This window comes from Pelecanus crispus, chromosome 3 (genome assembly GCF_030463565.1).
Source record: "Pelecanus crispus isolate bPelCri1 chromosome 3, bPelCri1.pri, whole genome shotgun sequence".
NCBI classification, from domain to species: domain Eukaryota; kingdom Metazoa; phylum Chordata; class Aves; order Pelecaniformes; family Pelecanidae; genus Pelecanus; species Pelecanus crispus.
The window spans coordinates 19873929-19888889 of NC_134645.1; the positions used below are offsets into that span (position 1 = coordinate 19873929).

A 14961-nucleotide genomic window follows, 5' to 3' on the forward strand; every position below is an offset into this window, starting at 1 on the left:
CAGCCCAAGTTCACTGACCACCCAGATCAAGGGCCCAGCCAGAGGACACCAGAGCTCGTTCCTGACCTGCAAGCGCAGTCAACTGTTCCCTTTCTTTCTTGGGGGAATCAGCACAGTAGGGCCTTGTCCCAGCACTGAATCTGCACATGCACCCTGCTCCGGCAACCAAGAAGCAACTGCAGTTCCTGTGTGAAGGTTGCAGCCATAAAATCTTACTACACATGGCATTTCAGTCGTCTTATACTCAGTGAACTCTTAAATGTGCACATAAACAAGACACGGAGAAAATAATCCTTTTAATGCTGCTAGAAGCAGGCACACTAGAACATTCCCTACAGCAAAAAGTAAAGCAGCTTCAGGGATATGAGAGATTTAATTGATGGTCTCCCTTACACTCATAGAATAAATCACTTACCCTAAGGGGAAAGCACTAACTGGACACACAAGCAATACTACAGTAAATTATTGTGTAACTTGAAGAAAAGTTATTAATAACCATAGATACTTTGTTCACTGCTTAGAAAAGTTTATTTTTCTGTACATTTTTTCTGTATAAAGTAGTTCTGCCGAAACAGAATTAAATAGATTGCATGCCTTTTTAATGTTTTTCCCTTTACATAGTCACTGAATATCTGACCCATACCACAAGATCATAAAATAACGGTATACAGTGTTTTTCAACAAACAACCCCCCCCATACACACTCTCCTAATGGCACACATCTCCCTAAAAATTGCCCAGTTCTTGTAAACGCCTTAATAGCATGACATACAATTTAGCCCTCAAAGTAGAATTTAGTTCCCAGCACTTACTTTCCCGCTCTTTTTTCTTTAAGCGCTTTCTTCTTCGGTCAATGGAAGCCACCTCAGATTTCAAGGACAGGTAATGTTTCCTGATTTCCTGCAATTTTTCTTGGAGAACTGTTATGCGCTCGGCGCTAGTCAAATTTTCCAAGTCAGCTGCAAGTTAAACAACCTCTGTTAATTATTGTATCGCAGCATTTCCAAAACCTTCTGAATTTCAGTGAAGCGGGAAGTATTCAAATCTTAGTGACGTGCTTTGATGTAGCAGACAGCAAAGCCAAGAAACACAGCAATAGCAGCTGCTGTTTATTATCACAAACTTTGTTCATTTTCAATTATTTTTTCAGAAGATACCACCATAGATACAGGGTTTTTTTTAAGGAAATGGGAGAGGAAGAAAATGCATGCATTTGCCTCCCCATAGGAAGGAAAAGAAAAAAAAATTAAAAACAACTCGTGAAAACATAGGAGCCAAAACTAGCTTAGAGCCTGTTGTTTCGAGTCCTTGCTAGGGCTCAGTTTGGCCTAATACACCAGGAAGGTCAGTCTTGCCCAACTTGTCTCGGTTGTTACAAAACAAGCAGGTTACAACAGGAATCTGAATAGCTGTGGGGTGGTTCTAATCGAGCCCGTGGCATATGGGCCATAAGGTATAACCATACAGGACCTCCTCGCTGGCATCCCACACCGGGATGTTGATGGACACAGCCAGCACAGGAGCTGCCCCCCCGACTGCTTCCAGCTGGGAGCTCTCCACAGCACGGCACACAGCTGTGGGGGGCACAGGCAGGAGGAACTATCTCCATTCAGTCCCTTTCAGCCACAGCTAAGCCACGCTGGAGACACTCCATTCGAACACATTTAAGAATCATTTAAACTACTGTGGGGCACAGAACGCATTTCATCAACCTATAATGAAGGTAGGACCAAAGGACCAAAAGCCACAACTATATTAGGCTGTGGGAAGATGAAGAAAGCTCAGAAACATTGCAAGTGTCTGCAAGACCTCTGCAACAGCAGAGGATGTGTTAAATAGCACTCCAAAGTCCAACTTCTGCCAAGCAAATTTAGCACGTGCAGTGTAGCCAAGGTAGAAAGAAAGGAAGGAGCCAAAGCTCTTTACATGTGTTGCAGAGGAATTCTGCCCAATGAATCTCAGCAGGCCGATAAGTGACAATAAAGACCTATTACATTACACAGTCCTGAAGAGCAGCAGAAGGTAACTTGACTGTGGAGAAGTACTAGGAGAAAAGCATTTTTAAAGTAGAGTAACACTGAGATTCAGGGCTGAAGAGGAAAAAAATGCAGGGTCAGATTCTCTCACCGCAGAAACAGCTGGCTAAGTGGAGAATTCTTTGGGCATAAAAGAACACTGCTGGCAAAAAAAAAAAAAAATTCAGCAGATGTGTCTGCACAGTGTGCTGTGCCAGCTCTTTCTTGTTCCCACTTTACACGAGGAACAGCTGCCTTCACACAACCTGGGACAGAGCGCAGAAAAGCACGGAGCATAATGCTCTGAGAACTTCAGAAACTTGACATACACTAAGGTCATCTATGAATACTGAATGAGATACTATGGATTACTTTAAGAAGTAATTTAAATCAGTCACACCACACAGTTTCACTTTGACCTTTAAAAGCAAAGAGAAAGCAACTCATGCAATGCTATATATCCACGGTCGCTACCAAGGACAACAATTTATTGCTGACTAGACAATGAAATACCCAGATGCTGCAAAAGAGGGGGCTAAAAATAGCAAGTCTTTGTTTTTAAATAATTATTTTCAATTGTTTGCTTATTGTTATATTGATGAAGAAGGCTTCAATCACCTAATATTTTACCTTCTCTTTTCTCCCCACTGCAATAGCATATACACACAGAGAGGCAATTAAGAAGTCGCATTAATATCAAGGCATTAATAAGATACTGAACTGTTTTTCAGATAGGCAAATGGATAATCCTTTCAACACCGCTCACCCCTAGCTATACGTGTACCCATAGCTGACTGACACAAACACGCTGAAACTTCTTATTATTAGAAATAGTAAACATGTCCCGGTTCACTAAGGCAAAATGGAAGGGGAAGAAGTTACAAATCAGTCATGTAAGTGTCTGAACAGTAACTAGAGAGTGAGGAGTAAAACAGCAAGAAAATAATCAACACAAGAAGCACATATAGTGGATAACGTTCATGCCAGAATGACAGGTCTGCACAGGATGGCAAGAACAGCAAGTCAGCGCAGGAGCCGTATCTAAAAACAGTATTGGAAGAGTGCGATATAGGTAGTTCCCTGCACTGTGATGGGGGGGGATTTTTTTTTTTTAAATCAGGATTTATGACAAAATTAAGCAAACTGAGGGGGAATAATTTTAGGGGGAAAAAAGCCAAATACATAAAACTCAAAAAGCCTTCTTACACTATAGTGCAAGACCACACTGTTTTGGAGAAAATACTTACACATTTGAAAACTCCATTTGTAAACTTTGGGCAAACGATTATTCTGTTCTTTGAGATCAGACTCCTTCTCTCCATTTTTCCCACATTTTCCTGGAGATTGTGTTCTTGCAGGTGATTTGGTTTGGTGAGATTTCATGCCAGTAGAAACCGATTTTGCTGACTGAGACTTGGACACACTTTCACCAGCAGATAGTTCTTCACTGTCACTGCTGTTTGCTGAAGAAACAAGAAGGTATATTGTTAGAAAACGAAGCAAACCTCCTGCCCAACCCAGAACTTATCAGAAGCTACCCCTGTGCTGATTTTCATATAACAGGAGTCTATTTGACCAAAATCCTTTTACTTTAAAATGATATAATCCATCCTGGTATAGAATCTTGGCACACAGCTCTCTGCATCACTAGTACAATGAAGACCACAAAACAGGTATGTAATGGGGCCCCTCCAATTCTGGCATGCTGTGAAAGGGAAACAGCTGCTGTGCAGGTAGATTCATAGCTATTATGTGGACCTATGGGAACCAACAGGGCTGGAGAGTGGATAAAAGTATCAGGCTGACTCCACAACGCACCCTGAATACTGGTAAGTATTTTGCTGAAAGTGTGCATGCAAGAATGTAAGGGGGTGAGGTAGGGACACGCTTCCTGTAAGGAGCATGTGTAATTCTTGAATACAATCCAACTGCTCAAGATCTGTATAGGGAAGGTGCACTCTACTCTCTGAACAATTCAACATAGCATCACACTTGTTGCTTTAGAACCATATCCATAAATAAATTGCCTACATTAGAAAAGAAGGGGAAGGAGGCAGTCCATGTGTCAATATGGGTGCAAAAATTATCCATTTATTCCTGCTTATAGGACTATACTTCTTCTAAAACAGTTAGCAAGACTGACTGTTATGTCCTACCTCCTGCTTATCTTTTTTTAATATTAATTTCTAATATAGCATTCACTATATACAAAACTCTATCCTGTTTCAGAGGTAATAGTTACAGACAAGCTTTTCACTGTGCTCCTAAGACATATGTAGCAGAAATGAGAGTCAACAATTGGCCTTTGTCTTAGCCTTATGTCACCTTTATTTATTTTAGGTTTTCTGGGCTAAAATAATTAGCATTAATCTGAATTTGCGTGACATAATATACAAAAATCCATATTCTTCTAATTGCAGAAAAACATCTTCAGCTGACCCAAAACAGAACTTCACCTCACACTGAAATAACTATAAAGCAACAGGCTGAACTGAACACAGTTTTCTAATCAAACCACCCAAAGGCAAGTAACAAAATAATCTAGAAGACATGATTTATGAGTAACGTTTGAAAGGATGAAGCTTATTTAGCATTACAAAAACAAAACTGGGGTGGAAGCAGGGGCAAGAGATTATAATTCAACAGAAGTCTAGTGAAGCACTGGAATAAAATGCCTAAGGAAGCTGCAGAATCTCCATCATTCGAGTTGTTTTTAAAGCATGTTAAATTAATATTTATTAAGAGAAACTTATGCCTCGGTTGTACCTGCTCTAGGTGTTGACAAAATGAACCCTGAACTGAAAGTCTCTTCTGATTCTGCTCTTTATGATCTGGTGATCTACACTGGAGAAACTGAACACCAAGATACACGTGGTATGAAAGAACTTGGCTGGCTGCAGAGCTGCCGTTGTCTGCTGACTTAATACAAAGGCACCAGTTGAAGCTGCTTTTAACTGGTGTACCTGAATTTTGCAAAAAGCAGGTTTTTTTGCTCACAACTGACTCCACATTTTATCTATTTCTTGCCCTTATTACATACAGCAGTGCCTGAAGTCTAACAAAAAGAATGCATACACACCAAGGACTGTACATGGTACAAGAAACAATTCTAGCTTTGAAGTGCTTGCATCCTGACAAAAACATGGGTTGAGAAAAAGGGATAAATTCACCAAATCAAAGGGAACAATGGCAAGGCTAAAAATGATGTATCAGTTCTGAAAATTCAGTTTGTTTTGTTACCTTAATCCTGGGGTGAGGGAAGGAATAAGGATTATGGCAGTAGAAGATTAGTGAAATGGAATGAAAAAGGATGTGAGAATGTGAAGAGGAAATCAATGAACATGAAGGATGGGTGGGGTGAAAGCAAATACCAAACCAGGAAGTACAGACTTTTAGTAAAAGCTGTTAAAAGAAAAAAAAGGGGGCAGGGGAGAGAAAGAAAGAGGGAAAAAAGGCATAACATATGCTTTCTATCCTTGCTTTAACTGCGTTTGTTACACCTATCCCTCTGGCTTCACTCTCCAGCCGACTGTTCTCTGGTATGTTTTATTAACAGCGAGATGAGGCAGTAACTGATCTTGCTGTCTCCTGAACACATGTGCGTATGTCTCTCTAATACACCTCTGCTTTTATTAAGCTTCTCTTCCCCAGTACTGTGGTTTCTATTCCAATTAGCTTCTACAACTACAAAAAAGCTGCAAAAGCTGCATTATTTACTGAAGGTGTAAGACATTATATAGGAAGAAAATAGAGCCTATGTTTTTCTGGAATTATTCTCATATTTGCTACTGGAAGAGATATTAACCTCTAAATACTCATCTTGCAGAAAATACAAAGTATAATTTCATCCAGGTCCCCTCTATAACATGCAGCTATCATGCCACAGAGATTGCTGTCCCAGTTCTACCAAGTGTGAAATACCCGCTCTTCTCAGTCTTCGTGAATTACACGATGTTAAGGACCTCTTAGAAATAGGCCCAGAAATAACACAAGACATTTAAAAACACTTTGGCATTCAGCAAGAGTAGTTTCTTCATTTGAACAGTATTAAGAATTCCCTGTGAGAACATTTTGTCCTAATACATTTTTATTTCCAGACTTCATCTCCTACAATTGTTCAAACAAATGACACAGTACTTTCACACATTTCATTTCACACTGAGCTGCTGTACTTACTAGTTTTACTCTTCTTTTTGTTGTTCACAGATGTTTTGTGGCTCCTCTTCTGCTTTTTTGAGGAGCTGCCTCCTCCCTGAGCATCTTTAAGTCTTTTTTGGCCTGTACAGACTATGGGGGGGGGGGGGGGGAGGAGAAACAGAAATGAAATAAATACTTGCAATCCTGTGTGTTTTTCTCAAAGTCTCAAAAAAAAAAAAAAAAAAACAAACCCCAAAACAAAACCCACCCACCCAAATAAAACCCACTTCAGAGCTTAAGTTTGTAGACAACAATGCAACTGTTCCTGCCCATCCTTCTATGGCTCAGCTTTCTACTTATATTGACAAGAAGGGATGAAGGAGGATGGAAGGCAGACAAAATTTGTTGGTTAGAGTGCACATGTAAGATGACTGCAAGTAACTTTCCCGTATGCATCATCAGAATTTCTCTTGAACCACGCAGATTTTTATTTTTAATACTGTGTGCTGGTTTCAGCTGGGATGGAGTTAATTTTCTTTCTAGTAGCTGGTATAGTGCTGTGTTTTGGATTTAGGATGAGAATAATGTTGATAACACACTGATGTTTTTAGTTGTTGCTAAGCAGTCAAGGACTTTTCAGCTTCTCATACTGGCCTGTTGATGAGAAGGCTAGAGGTGCACAAGAAGCTGGGAGGGGGCACAGCCAGGACAGCGGACCCAAACTGGCCAAAGGGCTATTCCATACCATATGACATCATGCTCAGTATATAAACTGGGGGGAGTTGGCTGGGGTGGGGCCACTGCTCAGGGAATAGTTGGGCATCAGTCAGTTCGTGGTGAGCGATTATTTTTCATTTGCATCACTCATATTTCTTGGGTTTTATTTCCTCTCTCTTTTTGATAATTTCCTTTTCATTACAATAATAGTAATAATAATAAAAAAATTATTTCAATTTAGTTTAATAAAACTATTCTTATCTCAACCCACGAGTGTTTTCACTTTTACTCTTCTGATTCTCTCCCCCATCCCACCGGCGGTGGGGGGGGGGGGGGGAGGTGAGCGAGTGGCTGTGTGGCACTTAGTTGCCGGCTGGGGCTAAACCATGACATACTGTAAATTAAGTAAGAATATATTTATTGGAAAAACTTATCAAGAACTACTGGAACTGAAAAATGTTCAAAAAAGCCTGTTGCACTTGGAAGCTGTGAGAAAAAAATGAAACTATCACTTGTGATCAGTAATTGCATTAATTGAAAGTATTAAAAAAATCTTAGATAATGTTAAAAAACAAGGCAACAAAAAAAAGAAGGCAAACAAAGCAAAACAAGAAAAAAAAACAAAGGAAAAAGTCTATCGGTATTCGTGACTACAAGGGGAAAAAGTAGAAGAGGAAGCTAAAAGAATTCTAGTACACCTGTTAAAAGAGCAAATTTTAGGAGTTGTTCAAACATTGTTCCACAGCCACCTGACTTACAGATTAAAAATTACTCCTCTAACAAAACCATTTAAATTAAGAAACCCAGTTTTGTAGAACAGGCAGCATGCTAACAAAATCAGAGAGGAAGTTTAAGTCTAATGCACATAAAAGTAATACTGTGCAATAGTGGAAAACTTTTTTTCATGTAGTAATAATTTCCTTTTATATAAAAAGCAAACAAATTAAGTTCTAAATCTACACATCTATAATTAACAAAGCAATACAGGCATATTTATTGAGGGCTACATATTCACCTCTTCCAAATTCTCTCCTTTGTTTAAGGAAACACATTTTGCTGCATTCTTTCAAAAGAACAAACAGAATAATGAAGGTAAATGACCTTAAGGGCATTTTGAGAAAATTCAGTTAATTATTAACCGAAATCTGCTGAGATGAAGAAACCACTTCTGTCATCTCAGAATTATAGTCAGATGTTTTTTTTTTTTTCCTTTGTATTAATAATTTTTTTAGGCACTTTTAACACAGTGAAAGTAGCTGTACTTTTGATGGAACTGTAAAAGAGCCAGTGACTTTCACAAAAAAGCTTCTGGATCCAGCCTTGCAAACAGTTAAAAAGCAAGCAGCAGTACACTGATAAGTGTTGGCAGTGATTATTATCCCCTGTTCTCCAGTGGTCTCAGGATAGGAACGTCTATCTGCAAAATCACATTTCAAAGTGCAACACAGCTAGTAAGGTTAATGTTTGTTATACGCTTGACTTCCATTTTTTCAAAACATTCGTTTCAAAAGACGCAAGTTTGAAATGGTTGCCTAAGCATGCAATAATTGGCACTTTCTACCCCCAAATAAACAGCTTACAGAGAATCGAAAATTTTATGTAAGAAACAGTATCTTCTACTTGTAAGCAAGGTACTCAAAATGTACCTGCCTTGCTACAATAAGTATTCTTTATACAATGTGTTGCAGTTTGCTCTGGGCTTTTCTTGCCAGGGCCAGTATAAACTTTATTTTTAAACTTATTTATATTTTTATTTTTTATATATATATATATATATATATATATTTATAAACTTATATACTTTATTCCTCATTGAAACCATCACAATTCCTAATGAAAGGCCAAGAAGCTTCCTGGCAGATTATATTTTATTCACTAGATGACTAGGCCATTTCCATACATTTGAAGTAGACAGCAGGCTACTACTTCCTCCAACAACTAACCTTCCAGGAATGTAACCGTAACAGAATGACCATACATCAGCAATGCTGAAATGAGAGCTGGTTAGGTTGAAGACAGCTCTCTGTTTACCCTTTCCTTTACCTTTTTCAGTATGCTCTGGCTCTGGTTGATTACTACTACTGGAGCTGACACTGGCATCAAAACCTGTTGGAGAAATATTTCCCTCAGACTGGAGGTCTTGCAGCTCCCCTGCAACACTGTCCACTTCTATTGTGCTATCTGTTTCACTTTTAATGCTTCGTATCTCTTCTTGACTTGGTGGCAGCGTCTCAGAGACAGTGACACTGGACTGATGTCTACTGGGCTCCGTTACAGTTACAGATGAAGGCGATTCAGGAGTTGTAGGAGGAGTATTTAGCACTGAATTACTGCCACTGCTTGGAAATTCAACTTTCTTTTCACCCACTTCAGCTGGTTTCTCCTCCACAGGTTTAACGTCCACACTAGCTGGCAAAGACTTTTCAAGTTCAGAGCTAGGTAAAGAAATGTCTTCTTCTGCAAGAGTCTGAAGCTGCTCCTCTGCCGCAGCATCCTCAGGAGCAGCATGTGGAGGGGAAGCAGCAGCTTCAGTGTCAGAGTCCGAGAACAATTCCTTCAGCGTTTTCTTCGGCCATTGTCCCTGAATACTTGACCAGACATCTTTTCGATCCTTCGCTCTGGTGTTCTGAAGTCTTTCATCAGAGTTATTTAGAAGCTTTATTCTTTTCTCTCCCACTTCAGAAAATCCTGAGTAGAAAGTACTTGTCCGTAAAGACTTCCTTTTCTCCTCTAATCCATTGTACTTTTTAGTTGGAGTGATTTTCAGTTTAGTTTTGTCATCCTCATCTTCATCCGAGGAGCTGTTACTGCTGTTTTCTAAACTAAGAGAGTCTTTGTTTTTGGACTTCTCCTCCTTTCTGTTAGGCGACGCAGTCTTTAAAGATTCCTCTGCAACACAGTATCTTCGTTTACCACGTTTCACCTGTGGTTTTGCTGTTTTATCCGCTACCTCCTTTTTTGCATCCTTTCTCTTCTTTGTGGCTTCGTCTTCTCCATCAGAGTCAGTATCTTCCGATAACTCTTCCATCTCTTTTCGCAATCTTTCAGGAGATTTAGATCCTGACTTGGGCACTACTACGTCTGTCACAGCTTTAGTTTCTTCTGGGAGGGATGAACTGCTTTGTTCTTCTTTTAGACAGAGTTCGTTCTTATCTTGGCTTACAGCTTCATGTTGAGATTCCTCTTTGCCATCAGCAGGTACATTTGGGGCACTTTGGTCATCTTCCTGCTCACTATCATCAGAACTTTCAGAAGCTAATTAAAAATAAATAATAATAAAAAAAAACAAAAGAAGAAAAGTTTGTCTTCATTCTGGTTACAAAGAATTCTTAAAAAACACAGCTAAAGAAAACTGTACAGATATGAACACGTGCTACAGGGATCTCCAGTAGTATATATTTTTAATGGTACCTCCTGAAGACTTCAAAAATTTATTTCCTATTCTATTAGAAGATATCATGACTAGATTAGGAACTAGGAAAATTCTGTATTAAACCATACATCTCCAGAAATTTCTGAAGAGGTGGAGAAAGCATAGAATGCATCAATCCATAAGATACAATTTTCTGCCTAACTAACCAGAACAGAAATTGAAAGATGTGCTTAACATAAAAACTCTAAGTATTTCTTATAAGTTACAAATACTACCATTATCTGCCCTTTTTCCAAAGCCCAGAACAGAGACAGTATTTTCCCTGGAGAATCCACAGTCTAAAAGGACAGAACAACAACAAAAGACACAGGATAATATCTAACAAACCAACCTGATGACCAGCCTGGAAAAAGGAAGTGAAAGCAATTATCAAAGGCACTTGGAGAAATATATGAACAATATATTTGACAGGACAGGACAACAGTAAGAAAATTTGGGGTCAAGAATAAAGAAACTGAGAAAAGAAGAACAAAGATATAACAGAGAAGGAATCAACAACAAGCCCATTCAATGTGAAAAGATATAGATACAAGGAGAAACAATGAGAATTAGCTCAAATATATGGGTAACTCCTTGATTTGTAACTCATCCATTCCTGTTGGCATAGCTAGTTTAACTCTTCTCATCCTACTTCCCATCTCTCATTCTCATTTCCTTACTAAAACTCACCACCTCTTTAAAGATAATGTAACTAACAACAGAGAAGAAAAGCAATACTGTCAATGAAATTCTCTGAAATTACCAAAGTTGAATTAACTTTTTTAAAAAAGGTTTACTGAAATACAATGAACTTAGAGAAGAGCACACTAACAGAGAAGAGGTATACAGGACAAAACACCTTGAGAAATGTTTCCTCAGGTGTTTTTCTTGGTTTATTTGTTTTAAGATAGGCAGGATCTTAAATTCCACTCTAAGACTCAATATGAAAGCAAGTTTTACACAACCCTTTCAATGTTGTTTGCTTTTTTCTAATTAAATATTTATGGTAGACATCTTGGCCTAAAGTTCCAAGAACTCTATCACTTAAAATGGACTTCTATGCCTTTCTCATACCTTAAAGGATCAAAACTACCCTACTATTACAATACAAAAGGTATCAAAATTTGCTATTAGAAATAAAAGCCAAAAACACATTTAAAAAAACAACCAAAAATCAGGTTCATCAAGTTTTCCTCTCAACCTATTTACTTTGCTGCACCCTTCAAAGGAAAGTTGAATACAACTGCATTAATCATTCTAGTTTAGGAAAAAAAAAACCCTGTAAAAAGTCTTGAGCAAGCAGCTCTAAAATTGGAGGAACAAGAAATAGTAAAACGTTAGAGCCTTTCGTACTTAAAAACAAAAACCCACAAGTAACAGAAAAAAAACTTAATCCCCAGCATGAATCTATGTGGACTTAAATGATAAAAGAATTACATACAATTAAAAGCATTTCTGGAAATTAATTATGTAATATGGAAAACATTTAGCTTGCCAAAATATTAGAGGGTGTATGTCAAATTGTGCTTCTGTAATCAGAAGTTAATTACAGATTAATTATAGCACTAATAATAGTGTCATTATCATCACCACTAATTGCTTTTTTGTTTCTCATTTCCTAAAGAAACAAAACTTAGATTATGTTGACTGTCATTCTACCTACAGATTTGGAACCCAGTGGCCAATGGTATCCAGGTTTGAGTAAGTCTGAAATATTATTAAATTCATACAACTTTCACAAAAATTGGTGGTCACCACAACTACCTATACCATGTATGATTTTTTTTTTGGAGGCACACACTAAGCTAAGGATGAAGAGAAGCAACTAGTTATTATAATGCTGCTGTAAATGTGGGGGAAGGGGAAAACAATGTTAGGAACAACAGGCGTGCTGACAGGAAACCTAGCTTTATTAATTCCATTCTTCAAGGCGGCGGGTGGGGGTGGGGATCATGGGTCTAAAAGTTACATAAATCAAAAATTAAAACTTTAGAAATAATATAGGAAGCAAAGATGCTTTGCTCTGTATCAAACAAAAAAAGGATGGCAAAACAAAGAATGTAATTCTTAAAACTGTTAACATACACTGAATCTACAATACCTGTTTTCAGAAACTGCAAATATTGCTTTTGTTCAAGGGTTATTTCTGAAGATGATATTATAATGAGCCAGACTCAAGTGTACAGTTGCATCAGTTGTTCTACACTGTCATTTACTACTGTTTAAAGGCCATTTACGAAATTAGAAAAGGTTTAAGTACAATACCTTGTAGCCCATTAATGATAGAAGTAATTTCTATTGATTTAACTGGAGCTTGTTCAGTATTTTTGGCTTCAGCGCTGTCAAGTTTGGACCCAGTCTCTGGTGATGTGCTGGTGTGAAAGGGTGGTTTTGACAAACGTCGCAATTTACAGTTTTTAGGAGAATACTTCTCTTCCTTCTCTTTGTCAGTTTTATTCTATGTGAAAGAAAAGATTAAAAACTCTTCTCATTTGACCATACATCTTAACATAGATTACAATTAAGCAATGCTTACAGTTACCTTAAACATTCAACCTGTACATGAAAGCTTTCCTCTTCGTTTAAAAAATTACAAATACCTTCCTATAGCCCATGCCAAGACATGTACACCGAAGACAGGAACTCTGTCAACACCGAAACAAATGGGAAAGCAAACACAGCCAGCACTCCAGGAGCAGTGGCACCACAGGATGCCAGGCTCAGCAGTGGCAAGGCAGGGATATGACACTCTGCCTTGTTGTCACAACGGGCAGGGAGTTCTAGAACAAAACTGAGGTTCCGGCGGTACCACGATGCTGGGGGGGGAAGGAGGGGGGGGGGTGGGTGCGGGCAGGAGAAGCGCTGACATCTGTGGCAGAAGGAAAAGATTCCTTGCACCCCAGTGCCCACGGAATATATCATGACCTAAGCCTAAGTATCAGTTTTAAACGAATGAAGTTTGAAAGGAATGCTATGAAATAAAATGACAGTCACATACACATGGACTAGTCATAGGTTTGCTCTCCAGAATCAACGGAGGGAACTCCCAAATTTCATGCCCCAGAGTTGGCTCCCACTACTGATAATAAAATAGGTCCTTCTCATTTGTTGTCTGTAAGTAAATCTCACTAAAAATACAGGAAAGAAGGAAAGAGAGACTTCCCATTCCCCTTCCCCTCCAAAAAAGTGAAAAAACAAAACCTTGATGAAAAAAGTTCTAGTTTTTAGAAGGCTAGGAAGTCACTTTTACTATCAAGCATTTATAGACCAATCAAAACGTTAGGAAGGGAGGGGGAGCACTTAAGAATATACTAAACCAAAGTTGGGGGGAACAAGGGAGAAAAAGGGACAGAAACTACCTTTATTTTCTTTCGATGCTTAATTTTTGGTACATTTTTATCAGCTGGTCTCACTATCTTGTCTGCCTTTATCCATTCATCATACCTAAAAGCAAAAAAAATTGTACACATTTAGGGTTTTAAGCAGATAATCATGACATTGTAAGAGAAATAAATGGAGGAAAAAGAAAATTATTAGACATATAAAAAACGAATAGGAATTTGAATAAAGTAGTAATTTGTGTACTTTTCAGTACATGGAGTTTCAGCTAAGGTTCAGTTCTTCATATGCTGGCACATACAGGATGAAGTTTTCTTACACTGATGGGTAAGAGTGAAAGCTGATATTTTTCCAGTCTGCACTGAACAGCAGGAAATCCATGCATACAGGTAAAACAAAATACCAGAAAGGTATTTCTCTCTGGGTCTTCAAGAACTATACTTTGTATATATATTGTAAAACCTTAGCAATAAAATAAATTCTTACAACTACATAAAATGTGACCAGTTAACAAAAAGGAACTCTTTCGAGCCTGCCTGCAAAGTGGTATTTGGAGTGACTAACACTTAGGAGTCACTAACTTTTGAGTCACTAGCTTAACACTAACACTTTTCAATTTGTTTTCAGTTGAAGATTTCCATTTTATATCAGAATGATACCAGACAAATACATACTAAAAAGCACCAACATATTAACAACAGGTGTCTTATTATTTAAGGCTGGACCTGTTAAATGCAAATCCAAGACCAGAGAAATACATACTTAGTAAGAATATACTGTAACTATGGTACTGTACTTGCCAGTTTCATTGTGTATTTCTGAAAAACCTCAAGAATTATTTTTTTTTTCTCCCAATAAGCATAACCTGCTATCCTACTTCAACTGTGAAGTTAAGAACTGCCTGAATAAGAAATAGGTCGGTTAAAAATCAGTATGTATTAACTTTTACCCCAATGTACAGCCACATAAATTCCATCCCCCCTCAGTAAACATGAAAACAGAGGGGAGGAAAACAACTTTAAAAAAAAAAAAAAACAAACAAACAAACCACAAACCAACACCAACCCAAAAACCCCACCAAACAAACCAAAACAAATGAACAAAAAAGCCACCACACACCCAGAGAACTAGTACAAGATGGAGCTGAGCACAATACACTCATGACCATGCTGGCTTTCCAGCTGGGCTCACTTGACCACTGTTTTGATATACACAACAACTGCTGATACAGTCCCAACTCAGCTGCTTTGCAACTACTGCCAATTATAACTACAATACTGACATATAAATGAAAAAAGATTAGAGAAAAATATGCAAGTTTCCAACTTGCCTTTCTATATA

At 38.2% G+C, this 14961-nt stretch overlaps 1 protein-coding gene across 3 annotated transcripts in view; it reads right to left on the reverse strand.

The window, feature by feature from the left end:
• Positions 1-14961, reverse strand: part of ARID4B (AT-rich interaction domain 4B) — a 96053-nt gene that overhangs the window by 2023 nt on the left and 79069 nt on the right. For 2 of the 3 annotated variants that reach the window (XM_075706781.1, XM_075706779.1), the window contains 6 exons: positions 13641-13725; positions 12547-12739; positions 8913-10124; positions 6192-6302; positions 3263-3478; positions 813-959 (listed from right to left, as the gene is read on the reverse strand). In XM_075706781.1, coding sequence (XP_075562896.1) covers positions 813-959; positions 3263-3478; positions 6192-6302; positions 8913-10124; positions 12547-12739; positions 13641-13725 — 1964 coding nt within the window. Of the gene's footprint in view, positions 1-66; positions 186-812; positions 960-3262; positions 3479-6191; positions 6303-8912; positions 10125-12546; positions 12740-13640; positions 13726-14961 lie in introns of all 3 variants that reach the window. The other variant, XM_075706780.1, reaches the window with a different exon arrangement.